Source organism: Mastacembelus armatus, chromosome 12 (assembly GCF_900324485.2).
Source record: "Mastacembelus armatus chromosome 12, fMasArm1.2, whole genome shotgun sequence".
NCBI lineage: Eukaryota > Metazoa > Chordata > Actinopteri > Synbranchiformes > Mastacembelidae > Mastacembelus > Mastacembelus armatus.
This window is the reverse complement of record NC_046644.1, coordinates 8,797,574-8,813,579: the sequence shown is the minus strand read 5'-3', so window position 1 is coordinate 8,813,579 and position 16,006 is coordinate 8,797,574. Positions and strand designations below refer to the sequence as shown.

At 40.4% G+C, this 16,006-nt stretch overlaps 1 protein-coding gene across 4 annotated transcripts in view; it reads right to left on the bottom strand.

Moving 5' to 3' along the window:
- Nucleotides 1-11,251, bottom strand: part of palm2akap2 (PALM2 and AKAP2 fusion) — a 56,843-nt gene extending 45,592 nt beyond the window's left edge. For 3 of the 4 annotated variants that reach the window (XM_026298421.2, XM_026298422.2, XM_026298423.2), the window contains exons 1-2: nucleotides 10,903-11,251; nucleotides 2,446-2,526 (exon numbers count right to left, since the gene is read on the bottom strand). In XM_026298421.2, the coding sequence (XP_026154206.1) occupies nucleotides 2,446-2,526; nucleotides 10,903-10,953 (132 nt within the window). In that variant the 5' untranslated portion in view covers nucleotides 10,954-11,251. The remainder of the gene's footprint in view (nucleotides 1-2,445; nucleotides 2,527-10,902) is intronic. The other variant, XM_026298424.2, reaches the window with a different exon arrangement.
- Nucleotides 11,252-16,006: the final 4,755 nt, after the last annotated feature.

The window sequence follows — 16,006 nt, the reverse complement described above, 5'->3', positions numbered from 1 at the left end:
TTGTTGTCAAACTGTTGCTTGGCTCGAGGTTGTAGATCTTACAATTAACAATATGAATACCAACGCACACACACACACACGCACACACACGGGCACACGCAAGTATACACAACGAGCTCTGCTGAAATTATTCCAAAGCATTTTACCACCTGCTGTCAGAATGTGGCAGCTGGGCTATTTGTTTGTTTGTGTGTGCATATGTGGCTGCTGCTCACACAGTTAGCCAAGTGAATCTCACATATATATAAGTGTATCATATATTTCAAAACAGGAAGTCTAGCTGCATAGGGATTACCATCTATTGCTCCACAAGCCTGGCACCAGCAAGTTTGCCTTTTAAGTAAGTTCAAGACCTTTTGCTGTTTTGCTGTTTTAACCACTGTTACTGCAAGTTTAAATTAAGAGTCATATATCAGAAGCCAGATCAAGATCATAACAATAATCTGTTTATGACAAACCACTATGTAGCCAGAGGAGAGTATTGACCCCTGACCTGCTTGTGGAATTTTGTCAGTAAAATGTTACTGTAAAAACAACATTATAACAGGTTAGTACAGTTTTCTGGGCCATAGTTGTCAACAAATCAGTGATGAATAAAGTTGTAAAGTAACTGACCAGTTCAGGCCAGTTCAGGCTGAGAACCAGCCTGCTCTCTGCTCTCTCTCATGCTGTTTAAAAGGCTTTCCATTTCCTGTTGCATTCTGACACACAACCACTGTGAGTTGTGCTCTTAAAAGGAAGACGTGAGACTGTTCAGTAGGTCTTTGCTACTCATCAGAAACAAGAAACAACCATCGTATCAACTCACCAAAATACAGAACTGCTAATAAGAAAATCAATCATATATTGATGAGACCAAGGTTCAGCAGGGAGGTTGGGGTGAGGTTAAATTTGCTCTGAAATGATCATGTTTAGTCTGTTTATGTGCTCTTAGTCTCAAAACAGCACCTCCCTTCTAAAAATGCTTGAATCATGCAGCACAGAGGTCCTTATCAAATCTTTGGTCTCCAATCTCCATTTCCTCTCCCAGGCCGCTACGTCTCTGGAGGTCAAAATACAAAGCCTGCTTCATGCTGCCTGGCTGTGTGGCACTCAGAGGTAATGGCCATTAAATGGGACTGTGTGATCAGACGCCGATTACATCTGCAGTTCAAGCCTGCTGGTATTGTATACAAGTACACTGTACAGTAGTACACAGACTCTGGGGATCAGCAGGGGCTTAAATCCTCTGCTCAAACAATGCCCTTGAGTTAGGCTGCATTTGGACTTTTTCATTTTTGTCTGAGGAACATGACAAACAAAACAGAATTGGCAGTATATGTATCAATAGCATTAATTTAAAAGTCATTAATAGCTGTACTGAACTGAGCATGATGCCAAACACATACTATGAACATGGCTTTAATCAAGGTTTTTCTTTTGTTGATATTTCCATCAACTGCATGTTAAATGCTGGAAAACACTGGCATGTGGGCATCAAACTTGTTTACTAAAAGCTGAATCCATGCCAAATGTATTGAAGGGCTCTGATGAGAGAATACAATTTTGGTTTATTTTGAAAAAACCAAACAAAACCACCATAGATATTGTTTGTATCATGGAAATTCACAGATATTCCCTTACCCACCATGCATCTGTACAATATTTAGAGCTGCAGGATTTTCCAATTCCTTTTGGATGTTAAGCAATTATAAGGCAGCAGTGAAAAAAAGTGTAGTTCTTGCAAGTGAGTTCAGGAATTATACCACAACTGACTAAGTAGTAAAACCCCATTACATATGGAAATAGATAACTTCAATAGACATTCACCCCCTTTTTTAAATGTATGCATATATTTTAAAAACATGAGGTGAAACGTATCTAAGCGTAAAGAGATTTTTCAATTGGTTGAAAGTTTCACAAACACCACATGAATCCTGTTTAGAGTGTGAACCTGTTTATGCAGCACTTATTTGAACGACAAAACACAATCTTGGCACAGCAGCCAGGCAGTAATCATTAGGGGTTATGTTTATGTGTTTGGATTAGTGTGTTTTTCTGGAAAGAAACAAAGACTTAGGTTTGTCCAAGGGAAAGTCACTCTAACAGGCCTGCACACCAGGAGGATTTGGATGTTTCAGTGTAATTAACTCTTAAGCATCAGCCAGAAACTGACTAACACATTCATCTGTGCACAAAAGTAATTAAACACACACGTAAGAGACTCGTGAGTTACCCATGAGGACACACACCCTGGGTGGCTGGTTACAATCAGTGTCAAGTTTAAACTAAACTAAATTTTTTAACTTGGATATCGTACTTGTTTCACCCACAGAAACTTCTCAACACAAGTGTCCTATGGCGATAACCCTCCCTACACACACACACACACACACACACACACACACACACACATACACATACACACACACACACAAACACACAAACACACAACAAATGCACAACCTTGAGATGTTGTAGCTGTAGCACCAGTTCATCGAGTTGGCTTCTTTTGTCTTCGATCTCGGTTTGTCGTTTCCTCTTCTCCTGAGAGACAGAAAATACAAGATGAAAAATAATTAGCTACTCAGAAAAGGTTATTTGAAATCTGAACTTTCATTGCTGTGGTTTGCTTTATGTTAATGCTCATCATCTCCAAGACATGATCATTTGGGGTAATTCAGGTTTTCATTCCTTTAAATTAAAGACTTAATGCCTTATTGTACATTACTGTATACATGTATTGTAGTGACCTCTTCAGTCTAATGTTTGGGTGACGTTGCCAAACTGCATCTTTCACTACAAGTTTTTGCCACTCATTACATTCAACAATACAGCAGCTAATCAGGTAAGTTAGACAGGCACAAACAGTCTACAGCACTAACCAAATATACTGTGTATATATAGTGTATACAGATTCATAAAGAGAAAAGCACAGCTGCTCTCCTTAATGTTACAGCAGATCATGTACAGTACCATTCAACTTAGAAAAATGATCTCTGGGCGTATGCAGGAAGGAAGTAAAGACTTAGAGGGGTTAGAGGTTAGGGCTTATTCATGGGTCTGGGGCTACGGGCTATCTAAAACGAGGAGGGATTAGGCCTTGAAGTCTCTAAATGGCCCTGATGTTGAACTTGAGTTAGGGAGAACAATTCTTGATTTCATATTGAGATGAATGAGGTTGACGTTTGAAGGTTGGGGTGGGTGGACGGCAAGTGGGAGGTTTGAAACTGAAAAAAAAAGAGAAAGAATACTAAATAGACTGAGGCAATGAGGATTCATTGTCTTTAAATTTACTGTGATGAAAATGCATGGGAATATAAACAAAGCAGATCCAAGTATAACTCAGCTTGGGGCTGAAGGGCATGACATACTGTAGATGTGTACATGGCCTTATCTCTCTTTCTCCCTCTGTGGGGACAGAGTGAGGATTTCTGGGACATTTCCTGTTGCGTAAAAATAACCGTCAGGGAAAACCCCAAAAATGTGAATAAACTTTAGATCACTTCTTAAAGACTCTTAAAAACTCAGCGAAGTTTGACAGAACAGAATAAAGATGAGACCTGAATGAAGAGTAGCAAAACAGAAAAGAATGAAGCCAAATCTCAGTAAAAATCTAAATCTTTTGGTTTACACTGGCGGAGGTGTACAGAATCAGTGTTTGCAATGCAGATTTTGTTTCAGTACACATTTATTTGTGGTAAATCGACAAACCCTGAGTGAAATGCACTACACTCGGTAGCTCTTCACCATTTCCTCCACATGTGTATTTCCTTTTTCTCCAAGACAAAACTATTCTCACAAGAAATGTCTCTAAACCACGGTGTTCAAGAAACAGATTCAGTTTTTGGAGCACAGTACATAAGCTGCCCAGTGGCTGTGAAAACATCTGCACTAAACCTAAGGCCATCTCTCTCTCTCTCTCTTTCTTTGTGCAACACAGACACACACACACACACACACACACACACACACAAACACATCACTGCAGACTACACAGCAGCTGTTCCCATGGCTTGTGAAGCACAGTCAAAGAGCCCAAACAGAGGCATGGTCACCAGATGTCAGGGGGTGTTAAGGACATGTGGTAATGAGGATGGGCAAAACATACACACACACACACACATACAAATACAGTCCTATTCCAGAGAAACACACAAAGGCAAATACACTCAAGGGCACAAATACGCACACATAGTTAACCAGACACTAATGTATTCTCAAAATAAAACAGTACTCAGTCAAGTTGTGTGTATTCTGTGTCAAAAATACTTGACTAAATAGGAATGCATATATGGACAGACACATGGAGACATAAGCTTGACATAACAGACTATTTAGTGTCCACCACATTCCACAAATATAAACTCAATAAACTCAATCCCGTCCACAGCAATTCTCTGCTTATGGCACAGGGTTGTATATAATATTGGTTTATACCAGCTGCTGCTAAACTGTCCTAAAAGCCCTTCGAGAGTGACAATAGCCCTGCAGCAAATACCAGACTCATTTCAGGAGGTAGTACTGTAGGATGAGGGTGGGAGCAATAATCTTCCAAACTACTGTATGTCTGCTAACAATCTAACAGAAGATATGGCACTGCTGTCTCATAAAGTACTACAGCTTCTTTTGTCCTATCATCTCCAAAGTTTTATTTTGGAATTCCCTACAGAACTGTTCTCAATCCAATCATATTTTAAGTGTAGCCAAGTTTAAAAAGTTCCTTCCTAATTGAAATTGAATAAAATAATACATTTTGTATTTATATACTGTATATTGAATGAATAGAAACACTACTTAATGTTGGCTTTCCATTCTACGTGTCTTAAAGTTGACTATTCAGCTCCTTGGGCTCATAGAGTTCCAATAAGAGTTTTGGGAGTCTAACTGTAACTTCTCAATTAAAAAAAGACATTCGTTAGCTGTATGCAGAACAGAAACTGACGAGATGCTAAATCTGATTAATTAGCTTTGTATAGCTGAATTGATAAAATAAAGAACCTGAACCCTGCTCTGTTCACTGTATTTTCCCTCCTAGTGATCCCATCCTCCTCCTCAAGAAAATATGCTGACATTCTTGGTGACACACTCACGACTTCCTACACTCACTGACTATTTGGCCCCACTTGGCTTGCTGCTAAGCTCTTATACAGAAGGAGTCTTTTTTCTCACTCCTGTTGACACCAAAAGAGGAAGAAGTTGTGCACAGTTTCTGAAACGGTTAAGACCCAGGGGAGACTTTTACTTTTCTAGCTTCACAAAGCAACCAAGCATTACACAGAATGGCCAGACTTTAGTAACCTCTCATCTTACAGGGTTAAATATCATGGCAGGGAAGAAGTCAGAATTGTGTCAAAGCTGTGTCTAAATACAGCTCCTATAAAGTTTAGTTAAACACACTGAACTTTTACTTTTCTTCTGTGGTGTTCATACCAGAAAAGAATGACTTTAACATTTCAGTGTCCAACACCCATTGTAACACACCCACAGAACATGAGCTTACACAGGCAGGGTTATAATGCAACAAAGCAGAGATGTGATTTCTAGTTCTGCTGATGCTGAGATTGTGAACAGAGGAGGGCTTCAGATTATCCTGGTCACATTCTGCGCACGCTAACACACCCAGCGGAGACATCTCACAGACGAAGATCATCTTCCATTCAGTGGGCAGCCATACCTGAATGCTTAGAGAACAGACAGAAATGGACGTCTGGTTCAAATGTCATGGGTTTGATTCTGCTGTGGTACAAAGACTCTTGGATGACAGTGTAAACTATGAGCCAACACCCTAAGTTTTGGATTAGAAGTCAGATAACAAGGTATTTTAAGATATTGCTTTTGGCTTAGGGACTTCTTGGGGTCTTTTCTAGACAGGTTAACAAAATCACAGAAAATACCTGCACACTGATCCTCTTTGTCCTATCAAATCATCATTTATTGCATTTATTGATGTTTTCCTCATACAGTGTTATTTTGATCATCCATAGTTGATCCTGTGGTGAACAGAGATACATGATGCTAACCTGATGACTCCTTAGCCAGTGGCAATGTCAGTAAATGAAAACTTAGCACAACATTGCTGAAATGCCTTGGATGCCATTGTCATGCGACAGCAGCAGATGGTGACTATACTCATCAGGCCCATCTTGAGGAGAGACACAAGCACTGTATGCACATCGCTACATTTGCATGAAGAGACATGGTAAACAAAATATGATACATAAATAAAAAAAAAAACAAAGTTTTAGCTCTTCCTGGGTATTGCACTGCTATCAGCAAACCAGAGTGTATCCACCATTAGGCAAGTAGCACTGTAACACAATGAGAGTAACACTGTGTTGCATTCATAGTTGTAGCTGCTAAAATCATCTTTGCTGCATGTCAGACTCTCTGTCCACTGCAGAATTTTTTTCCCCTGTCACTCTAAATTGTTTATTATTCAATTAAGCTCAAATGTCATTACAACAATTTTAAAACCAGCAGTGCCCTCTAGAGCTGTGGTCAAATCAGTCTTGCGTGAAGTCTCTTTGAACCTCAAATCAACTTACATACAAAAGCATGGATGCGCAGACACACACACACACACACACACACACACAAACACACACACACACACACACACACACACAAACATACCAGAATGTCCAGTAGGTCCAAGACAGCTGCTGCTAATTTTGGACGGCATGTAATCCCTGGCATGCCCCAGACTCCGTACTACCTAACAGACCACATACCCCCTGTCCCACTCAAAATGACTTTGCCCCAAGCACGCTCCCCACCCCCACTGACTGCTGAAGCTCATAAACCAAGCCTCCCCAGGCCACCTATGTTCTCCTGCCTCTCTAAGACCCAGGCTGCCAAATATTCAGAACCTAAGGCACTAATTCAGTACATCTATTGAGCAATTTTATGCAGGCAGCCAGACTTTAACATACATTGCATTGTCTTCAGAAATGTATCATAAACCAATGCTTGTTCCTCTGTGCAGACATCTGTTATATAGATGAGAAGGATTTGATTTACCTGCTTATTTGGGCTCAAACGTTTTGCTCAGACACATCTCAGACACAACACATGATTTCCATTACAGAGATGTGCCTGATTTAGTCAGACATGTCTGATCTCAAGCAAATAAATCACACAGGAAAGAATAATTTCCCATACAGACATTTTTAAGATATTCTTGTGGCTCTGCAGCACAAAGTCTATAACAGTCTGAAACAGTTTATTGAATTGCCGTTACTTAGTGCAGCTGAGCTGAAATGCTGCAAATATAATCTGCACTTAAACATGAGTCACATACCAGTAATTTGGATGTGATAGACTAAACACGCTGAAAAAAAACACTTAAAAGAAAATTGGGGTCACATGGTAAGGTTATTATAACATGAGCATATTTTGACAACCTCAATTAGTACTCTCCAAATAGTATTCAAGGGTACACTGCTGCTAATATGACACAATTTAAATAATAAAATGCATATTCCCCCCACTGTATATACTCTTCCTAATTCCCTTGTATGTTACAGTCACAAATCTTAGTGTCTAGCTATGGGATCCCTCTCACTCTCCCCGTGCCCCACTCACTCCCCTCTGTTAGGATTTAACTAAGTGGATCCAGGATACGCTTCCAGAACTTACACAAATTACTCCACAGTGCTCGTCCAAATGGATGAATCTGTGGTTGAATCCAGGAAATGAAATAATTCATAACTGCTTGTAGGATTCTTAATCAGTTTCTTAAAGCAGCAAGAGGGACAACAGGCATAGAGATTTAGATCTTGAGCTGAAGATGATCTGAAATACCTTTCTAACAAACACACACCATTATTTTACTCCTCAGCCTCCACTTCCTAATTCGCCTTAGATGGCAGCCTTGTGTGTGTCTGTGTGTTTGTGTGTACTGGGGGCAGCTAAGAGTCCAAAGGGCTGAGGTCATCTGTGTAAACATATCACAGACACTACAGAAAAGTCAGTGAATGAGTACATGTATTTTGCCACTTGTGGTTCGCATGCTTTGAAAAATGAAGCTCTCACTATTTGCTGGTTTATCTAAAAACCACAGTGTGGCTTTGCTGAACACACATGCATCTACAAAAACACACAGACACAAATGCACATGCACATACATGTGCACACACATACATGTAATCAGGGAGAACCCTGGCCAGGCTGTGCTTTATCCAACTGCAATAATTACATGTTAATAATATGCCAATTACAGGTTTGGATTTAACAACATGACATCACAACTGAACCCTGCTTTAACCAATTACTTACCATGGAAACTTGCACTACTAGCAGCCGGCAGGCCGTAATCACTATTGGACTATGGGAATCAGTGCCTGTTAGTAAATGTGGAGAGCAAATAAGCCAATTTGGCTCCTAGATTAAATACTAGCAAATGTTCCACTCATCATTGCACTGAATGATTAACACTCAGAGTAGTCTTACTATGTAGAAAACAAACTAATCAGTAAGACCTTTTAGTTTGGATTGCACAGACTGTTGTAACCAAAAATAAAAAAAAAAAAAATCTTCTACCATCAACTTAGATCAAATTTAGTTCAGTCTAAGATAGTTTTTGAACCTTGATGATGATCACATTTTATTTTTTGGCTTTATTGCACATAGTCATGACTAAATCTTTAAACCAGTCATATCTAGTCAAAATCTGTAATTTCTCACTTCGCTCCAGTGGCTCCAGGTTTCTCGTCCTTATAATGACGGCTGTCAGTTACGGGTTTAGACGATTAAGATAAAGAAATGACCGGTCTAACGCTTGGCTCCCATTTTACAGGAAGCTTTCAATTTGGCTGGAGATCTGCTAAAGTATTGATGATGTCGGACACAGATAGTGATGACAAAAAAATCTTAGTGCATCAATTATTGATGAAATCATTAGCATGTCTGCTGCAGACTGGAGTTAATGTGTGAAGAAGTGTGTGTGTGTGTGTGTGTGTGTGTGTGTACTGTGCACCTCCTTAAAGGGATTCACTAAGACAGAAACATTTTACCTATCTCCATCTTTGAAGGCAAAACATAATTTAAAGGATTTTTGCTTTGCTATTTTTGGTATCGCAGCAAGTGCCACCATATTTGAGAAATGCTTGCACTTGACAGACAGTCAGAAAAGAATTTTATAAAATGCTTCCCTTTTCCAACAAGATGCTCTGGGAAACGTTGTCCAGCCTCTGTATTTACATTGGACCTGTCCTGCTTAGCTGACTCCGTGGCTTACAAAGTGCTTAGCTGCCTCAGAGAGTTGTTAATACTATTAATGTAATACTAACCCTCCTCTACTTAAGTGTCTGGTAGTGCTTGAAAGCTATTAGTGGTGTTATTGTCTGACATAGAGTATACACATTCAGCTGAGACAAGACAGATGGAGGAGGCAAAACAGGCTCAGATGATTTGCTTATGTATTGATTACCTGACTTTACTTTGTGTCAAATCTCTCCATAGTTTCATTAGAACCTCTAATAGTGCTCCAGGATAGCTCTTTGCACTGTTTAGGCAAAGTTAAAGACCTGCTGCCACCAGAATATTTTTGCAGATATCACTGATTGAAGCCTTAGTTTCTTTAGAATTAAAGCCAAAAGTAATTTGTCACGACAGTGACAGTGTCAGTCATGACAACATGATCAACGATTTTGTAGCGTTTTGCCAAATAAACACGCAGGAATGATGCGAGGAACAAAATTTCTTGCTCCTATCAAACTGTGAGAACTTTCCGCTCTCTTTTCTTGACTTAAGTGCTTGTCTGGTTTAGGTACGTGCAGCCTGGTATTGCTGCCATGTTTCAACGTGGCCAAAATAGTTTCTCCATCTGCTGCTGCAGTTCCCCCCCCTTGTGTGCATATGAATGTGTGTATGTGTGTGTGTGTGTGTTCCTGGCTCTGTGCATCTTGAGTGTGTGTGGTATGCTGTGGTTCCTCGCTGGTGCCAAATTTAGTCCTAGGCAGTGAACCCCCTGTCTAACTGCTGCTCCAAAGCCCAATCAGCAACGAGCCAAACACTTCCACAGATGTCTCCCTGATCAGGAAACATAACGACTAGTATCGAAAAATATACTAGCCCACCTCGCAGTTGAGGTCCTTCTACTTAGGAGAGCAGATACACCTAACAATGGTAGACAACCAAAAAAAAAAAAGTGACATGAACAGCAAGAGAAACACGGCAGCAGTGGAAAGCAGAAGCCCAGTGAGGGAGTGAAACACATTAAGGTTTCTGTTTGCTTTAACTTATGTAGCCTTGGTTAGCATCTAGTCTCCCACCACAGGAAATGTGATGACCTGGTAAACATGCGATGCAGAAAAACACGCTGCACAGTGGATGTCAGCTATAATGGTAAAGGTTTTAGGTTCACGCTATTGACTTAAGAAGTATAAAGAAACACCACATTAAAGCACTGCGTTTTCATATTTAAGTCCCAGGGCTCATTGTGACATGTAGCACCTCTACTGTGTGTTTGTGTGTGTGTGTGTGTTTGTGCAGAAATGTTGCCCAAATTCATTTGTTAAAGTTTAAAACACTTAAACTTTTGTTCACAGCCATAAGATAAAAATGGATGCAGATGCTTTTTGCCGCCCTCTGTGTTTGAAATGATGTGAATGGAACATAAATGAATAGTGTGACTGGGCACAGACAGCAAGACCAAATGAGAGGGAGCGGGAAATAACGACAGCGTTGGAGAGACTGGTGGAGTTGCAGGAACTCTGAGGTGACAGACAGTTAGGAGAGATATTGTACTGTGAATGACACGAAGAGATGAAGTCAAGGTGAGACAGGGTGGCCATGAAAGCCCTCATGATTTAACGCAGTTACAGACAAACAGACAGCAAAACAAACAGAAAGAAGGTCAAAGAAACAGAAAGAGATGAACAGCTCAAAAGCAGTTACAGTTAGAACACACTGACTTACCGCTAAGGCCTGCAGCCTCTCTTTGTGGAGCTGAGCCTCCTCACACGACATCCTGAGGGGGAAGCAGGGGAGAGGGGGGTGAAAGGAGAACGAGAGGTGAGATCTGGGAAGACAGAGAGCTGGAGTCCCTCAGCTAGAGGCACAGGGGGGAGGGAAGTAGAGGAGAGAGGGAAGAGAAGAAGAGAAGGAGAAGGAGAATCCAGACAAGGTTCTTCCTCAGCAGTAATCCAACCAGAGTGGGCAGGCAGTGGGAGAAGGAGCTCGCACTCGGAGGAAGTAAATATCTCTCAGTCACTGGCCATGTGCCTCACACTCAGCCAGCTGCTTGCATTTTTCTCTAACTCTCTCACTCTGTCACCCACTTTTTCTTTTGCCCTCCCTGTCTCTCCTCCCATTTGTCCCCTCCCTCCCTCTCTTTTTTAGGCATGAGCTGTGTGTGATTAAACAGCTGGGAGGAGCAGCTGAGAGAGAGAGAGAGAAGAGAACAGGGAGGAAGAGAGGAGCGATGGCATGGAGGTGGTGGGGGCACAAGGTGAGAGGGAGAGAGAACATGGAATGAGGGAGAGAAAGAGGAAGAACAAAATAAAATCTCAGAAGTGAGGAAACGGGAAGCAGAGGAGTAATTTGTCATATCTGAAAGCTGATATGACAGTCATAAATGGAACATCTACAGAGTGAAGATCAATCAGTCAATTTAATTATCCATGGCCCACAACTACAAAACTGGTTATCACGATCACACAATTGAAACACAAAAACAAACAATAGTGCATTTTTGCAAATAGTGCACCTGTCAGCTGTTCCTGTAACTTTACACTGTGAATTAACATACAGTGCCTGCTTTTGTCACTGTAGGGGTCATTCAGTATATTTCACATTTAAAAGACAATCGTTCACAAAGCATGTTACTAGCATTTGGAGATAGTGTGATCTTTCTTTTTACAAAAATCTATGAGACCACATGCAGAAATGTTGCCCACACACAAACAATCCCACTAGCTGACTCTTGAAGTTCTATTTCTGGTTCCAAGCCTTTTCAAAGTGACATCAATAGAAGCTAAGAGGAACATGAAGGGGAAAAAAAAAGGAGATGATTGTGTCACTTCATGAACTGATGTATGCAGATGAACATTTTTGGAAATAAAAAACTGCAAAAGCATCTCCTAAAATGACACGCCACACCTTCATACACACACTCCCACATACACAAAAGCAGAGTTTGTGTAAATGGGTCATTGTTACCTGTGCCCTATTTTTTTTTCTTGCTATTTTAACTCTCTCGGTTCACCTGTGCTTCATCCAATCTTCTCTCTCTCTCCACACCTTTAACTTCACATTGTTACTTTCCTCTTCTCTTTTTTCCTCACTTTTTGTCCTACATCCCTTTCTTCTGCATTCCTTCTCCTCTTGCCCCTTCTGTTGTTTGCTGCATCTCACACCTGTCTCTCCCATCTATTGATGTTCTTTCTCTTCCTCCTCTCCCTTGATCCCTTATTGTGCGCTTCTTACTCATTTTTCCCCATCCCTCTTTCCACAAGAAGCAGACATCCTTATAAGGAGAAACAGCAGCAGCGGCCCTGGTTGACTCTTTAGGGAATACAGAAGCATGTAACACACACGCGCGCGCGCGCGCACACACACACACACACACACACACACACACACACACACACACACACGCACGCACGCACGCACGCACGCACGCACGCACACACACACACACACACACACACACACACACACACACATGCCACTGCATTACTCAAAGAGAAAAAAGCTATAAATAACTGTGACTGGACATTATCTGATAAAGTTACTGGGCAGCTGCTTGAATACATAATTAAAAAGTTGTATTCCATATTTATGCAGGAACTGTTCTCCAGGATCTTTAAGTTTAGAGCCTTTAGGGAGCTGCTAAAAGTTGCGTCAACCGTATCTGGCAACCTGCATGTGTTAATGTGCTGTTTGCAGGCTAACGCACACAGACAAGTCTGTAGCAGATTCATGGATTCAGAAGTGCTGACATTTTAATTTGCTGCATTTGTCTTTTCTGCATTGCAATGGCAGTAAAAATGTCTTTCTTTTCCATTTAGCTTTATAAAAAAGAAAAGTTATAAAACTGAGATGAAATTGAGACGCTGAGATGAAAATAAAAAAAAAAAATAAATTTTACATCAGTGCCAGTGTTGCTTTGTGTCTGCTGGATGTGTAAATAGGAATAGTTTGCTCACCATATCAACTTTATAAAATGATAATTTGTCGCATTCTGCCGCCTTGAAATGGCCAAAATAAACAGTTCATGCTGGGTTATGTCTGATTGCTTGGAATTTCTTCATTTAACATCTGTATGTGTAATTGTTACTGTTACTATGAGCACACAGTAGCAGGCCTGGCTAACTGTATGTTAGGTGCAGTACCAGTACATATTTTATTTTACACAACTGAGACTTTCCATTCTGTTGGATAAAACCTACAGTGCAGTATAATATAAACACAGGCTACTGCAGTTCTACTTATGGTATAAACTGTACTGTTTTGCTCTCTTGCTCTCATTAAAACATATTGCTACATCTTTAATGTGGGCGCATTGAGGTTACAGACCATAACCTGTTTTGAAGCTTAGTAAAATATAGTTTATGAAACCAGTTTCAGCTCTGCAGCTGTCTGTCTTTACAGCCAGCCGAAGGCTTACAGTAAATCTGGCCTTTCTTCAAGTCTTGGTTTGAGCTGGATTTACACCAATCACATCATTATATTGGCTGCTCACACTGTCACTTCAAAAATCATTCTTCTTTACTTCACTTTATTATATATATATTTTAATTGTCTCCCCCCCCTCATTCTCACCTCCAGCCCCTCTCTACCCATTAATACTGGCGTCAGCTGCGTTGGTTGGTTGTCGTTGGAGACAACAGCATCATTGTTCTTCTGCATCGCCACGACGACGCAATGACCTCACTGCACAGCCAGCCCAGCCCCGCCTCCCCCACATCCCAGCCCAGAGGTAATGGCCTCCAGATGTGGAACCAGAGGCAGGAAAACACACGCACACACACACACACAAACACACAGAGTAATATAACAACATGCAGAGAGTAAGTAGTAGGCAGAGAGAATGAGCAAATATGGACAAAGAAAGTAAGTCAGGAAAACTGCGCATGTGTGTCTTTTGCCTGCCTTTCCTGAGCTTAGTTCTCCCACATTTCATTTTACTGCAAATACCTGAAACACATAGATAAATCTGTTGGACACTGGCCTCTCCTGCAGACACAGAAAGAGCCAGAGATAGTAGAAGGGAAACAGAAAAAGCAACCCAGACAGAAACACTTCTGACTGTGGGACTGCCAGACCCTGATCTGATCTTGTTTCTGTGTCTGTCGACCACACAGTTTTACCTAAATACTTCTAAGTGGAAGTAATTGGCTTTCAGCAGCTAATCAGATATCGGCTCGGCCCTGCCTATCATGCTGAATGTTGGTTGGTTAACTGAAGAGAAAATAGAGTGAGATTCTTTAATAGAGTGCACTGATTAAGTATCTACTTCAGATCAATGCATTTGAAGGTTTTGAGACATTTTATCTTTGTTTATTAGTTCTTTTTAGATTTCTCTCTCTGAGTTCATATTTATTATTATACCACTCAGTTTTTCATTTGTACAAAATTGCACCCAAAAAATAAACTTAAACTTGACCTTGCACCAGTTTTCATAAATATGCATGAAAAAGCTTAGATTTAGTGTTATTATTATTATTAACTAACAATGTTTTATTATTGATCAATTTGTTGAATAGTTTTAAACTAACTTATTCATTATTTAGTCAACAATGACCCCAAACATAATCACTGCAAAATATTAGTTTAGCTCCTGCTAGTTTACAGTTTTGCAAGGCTGGATAAACTTCATTCATCCCATCACTATTAGCATTGCTTCCTTTCAAGACTTTCCTGAGTGTGTAATAAATACAGAGAATGGGCCATCTGCCACTGTGGTGTCTGCACTCTACATGACCACAAACACTACCTTGTCTTTCTGCTGAATCAGTGAACCATGGCACAGAGGAATACAGATAAAGCAAAGATTTGATGTTATAGACTGTCTGAATCAAGCTGTTACATGTTCTCAATTATAATATTAACTACTGATGCTTCAGCTAAGCATGTCTGCTTCACTTGCACCTGCTCTCTCTGCTTCATGGGTGCGGCTCTGGCAGAGGACACAAAAATCACTCCTGCATGTCACTCACTCTGCATGTCAATATCTGATTAAGACTCTGAGCTTGAAGGTAAGCTGCAGTACAAACACGCTGGTTACCAGTCAATCCATATCCATAGACTTTTAATTCACACTAGAACCAAAAGACACACAAGCGTCATCATAGGACTAACATACGTACTCAACACAAGGATATAAGCAAACTGCAGAAACTGTTACACACTGTGTAATAGGTATGCATGCTCCAAATCTGCAAGAAGATGTTCAGGCTGCAGAAGCATCCAACACAGAAAGGTATTAAATTTAGCTGATTGAAATCAAGATGTGTTACTTGTCCTTCAGAACCTGAACACACAATAGCAACCCACAGCACTCTCTTTTGCATTAGTAGTACCGATGAAAAATTCACCATGAACACCTCAGCGCTGTTTATTGTGCAGAAATTAATTCTGAGTTAATTCAGCACAAAGGTAGCCAACTCTGGTCCTTTGGGCCAATGTCCTGCTTGTTTTACAACTATCCCTGCCCTACCTACTGCTGATTACCTGAATCAGGTGGGTTCAGCCAATCAGAAACTAGAAGGGCATGGGACAGATGGAAAACCAGCATGACAGACTTACTTTCATACTGTTAATGTTAAATGTTACGCTTTTATCTCAGTGAGACTCAGAATTAACAAGGGATTCAGCTTTTGATTATTTCCAAAGTTTTAGGCTTCATAACACTCAACATATTTCTAGAAGTAAGCACTTGAATTAACATTAGTGTCTTTGTCTTGCTCTTCATTGCAATTTTACCTGAGACACATTTACTAAATTCATCACTTTAGTCTCCAATCTTGATACTTTCTCTCCTATTAACGTTTGACGCTGTTTGAAAAACAATTAAATA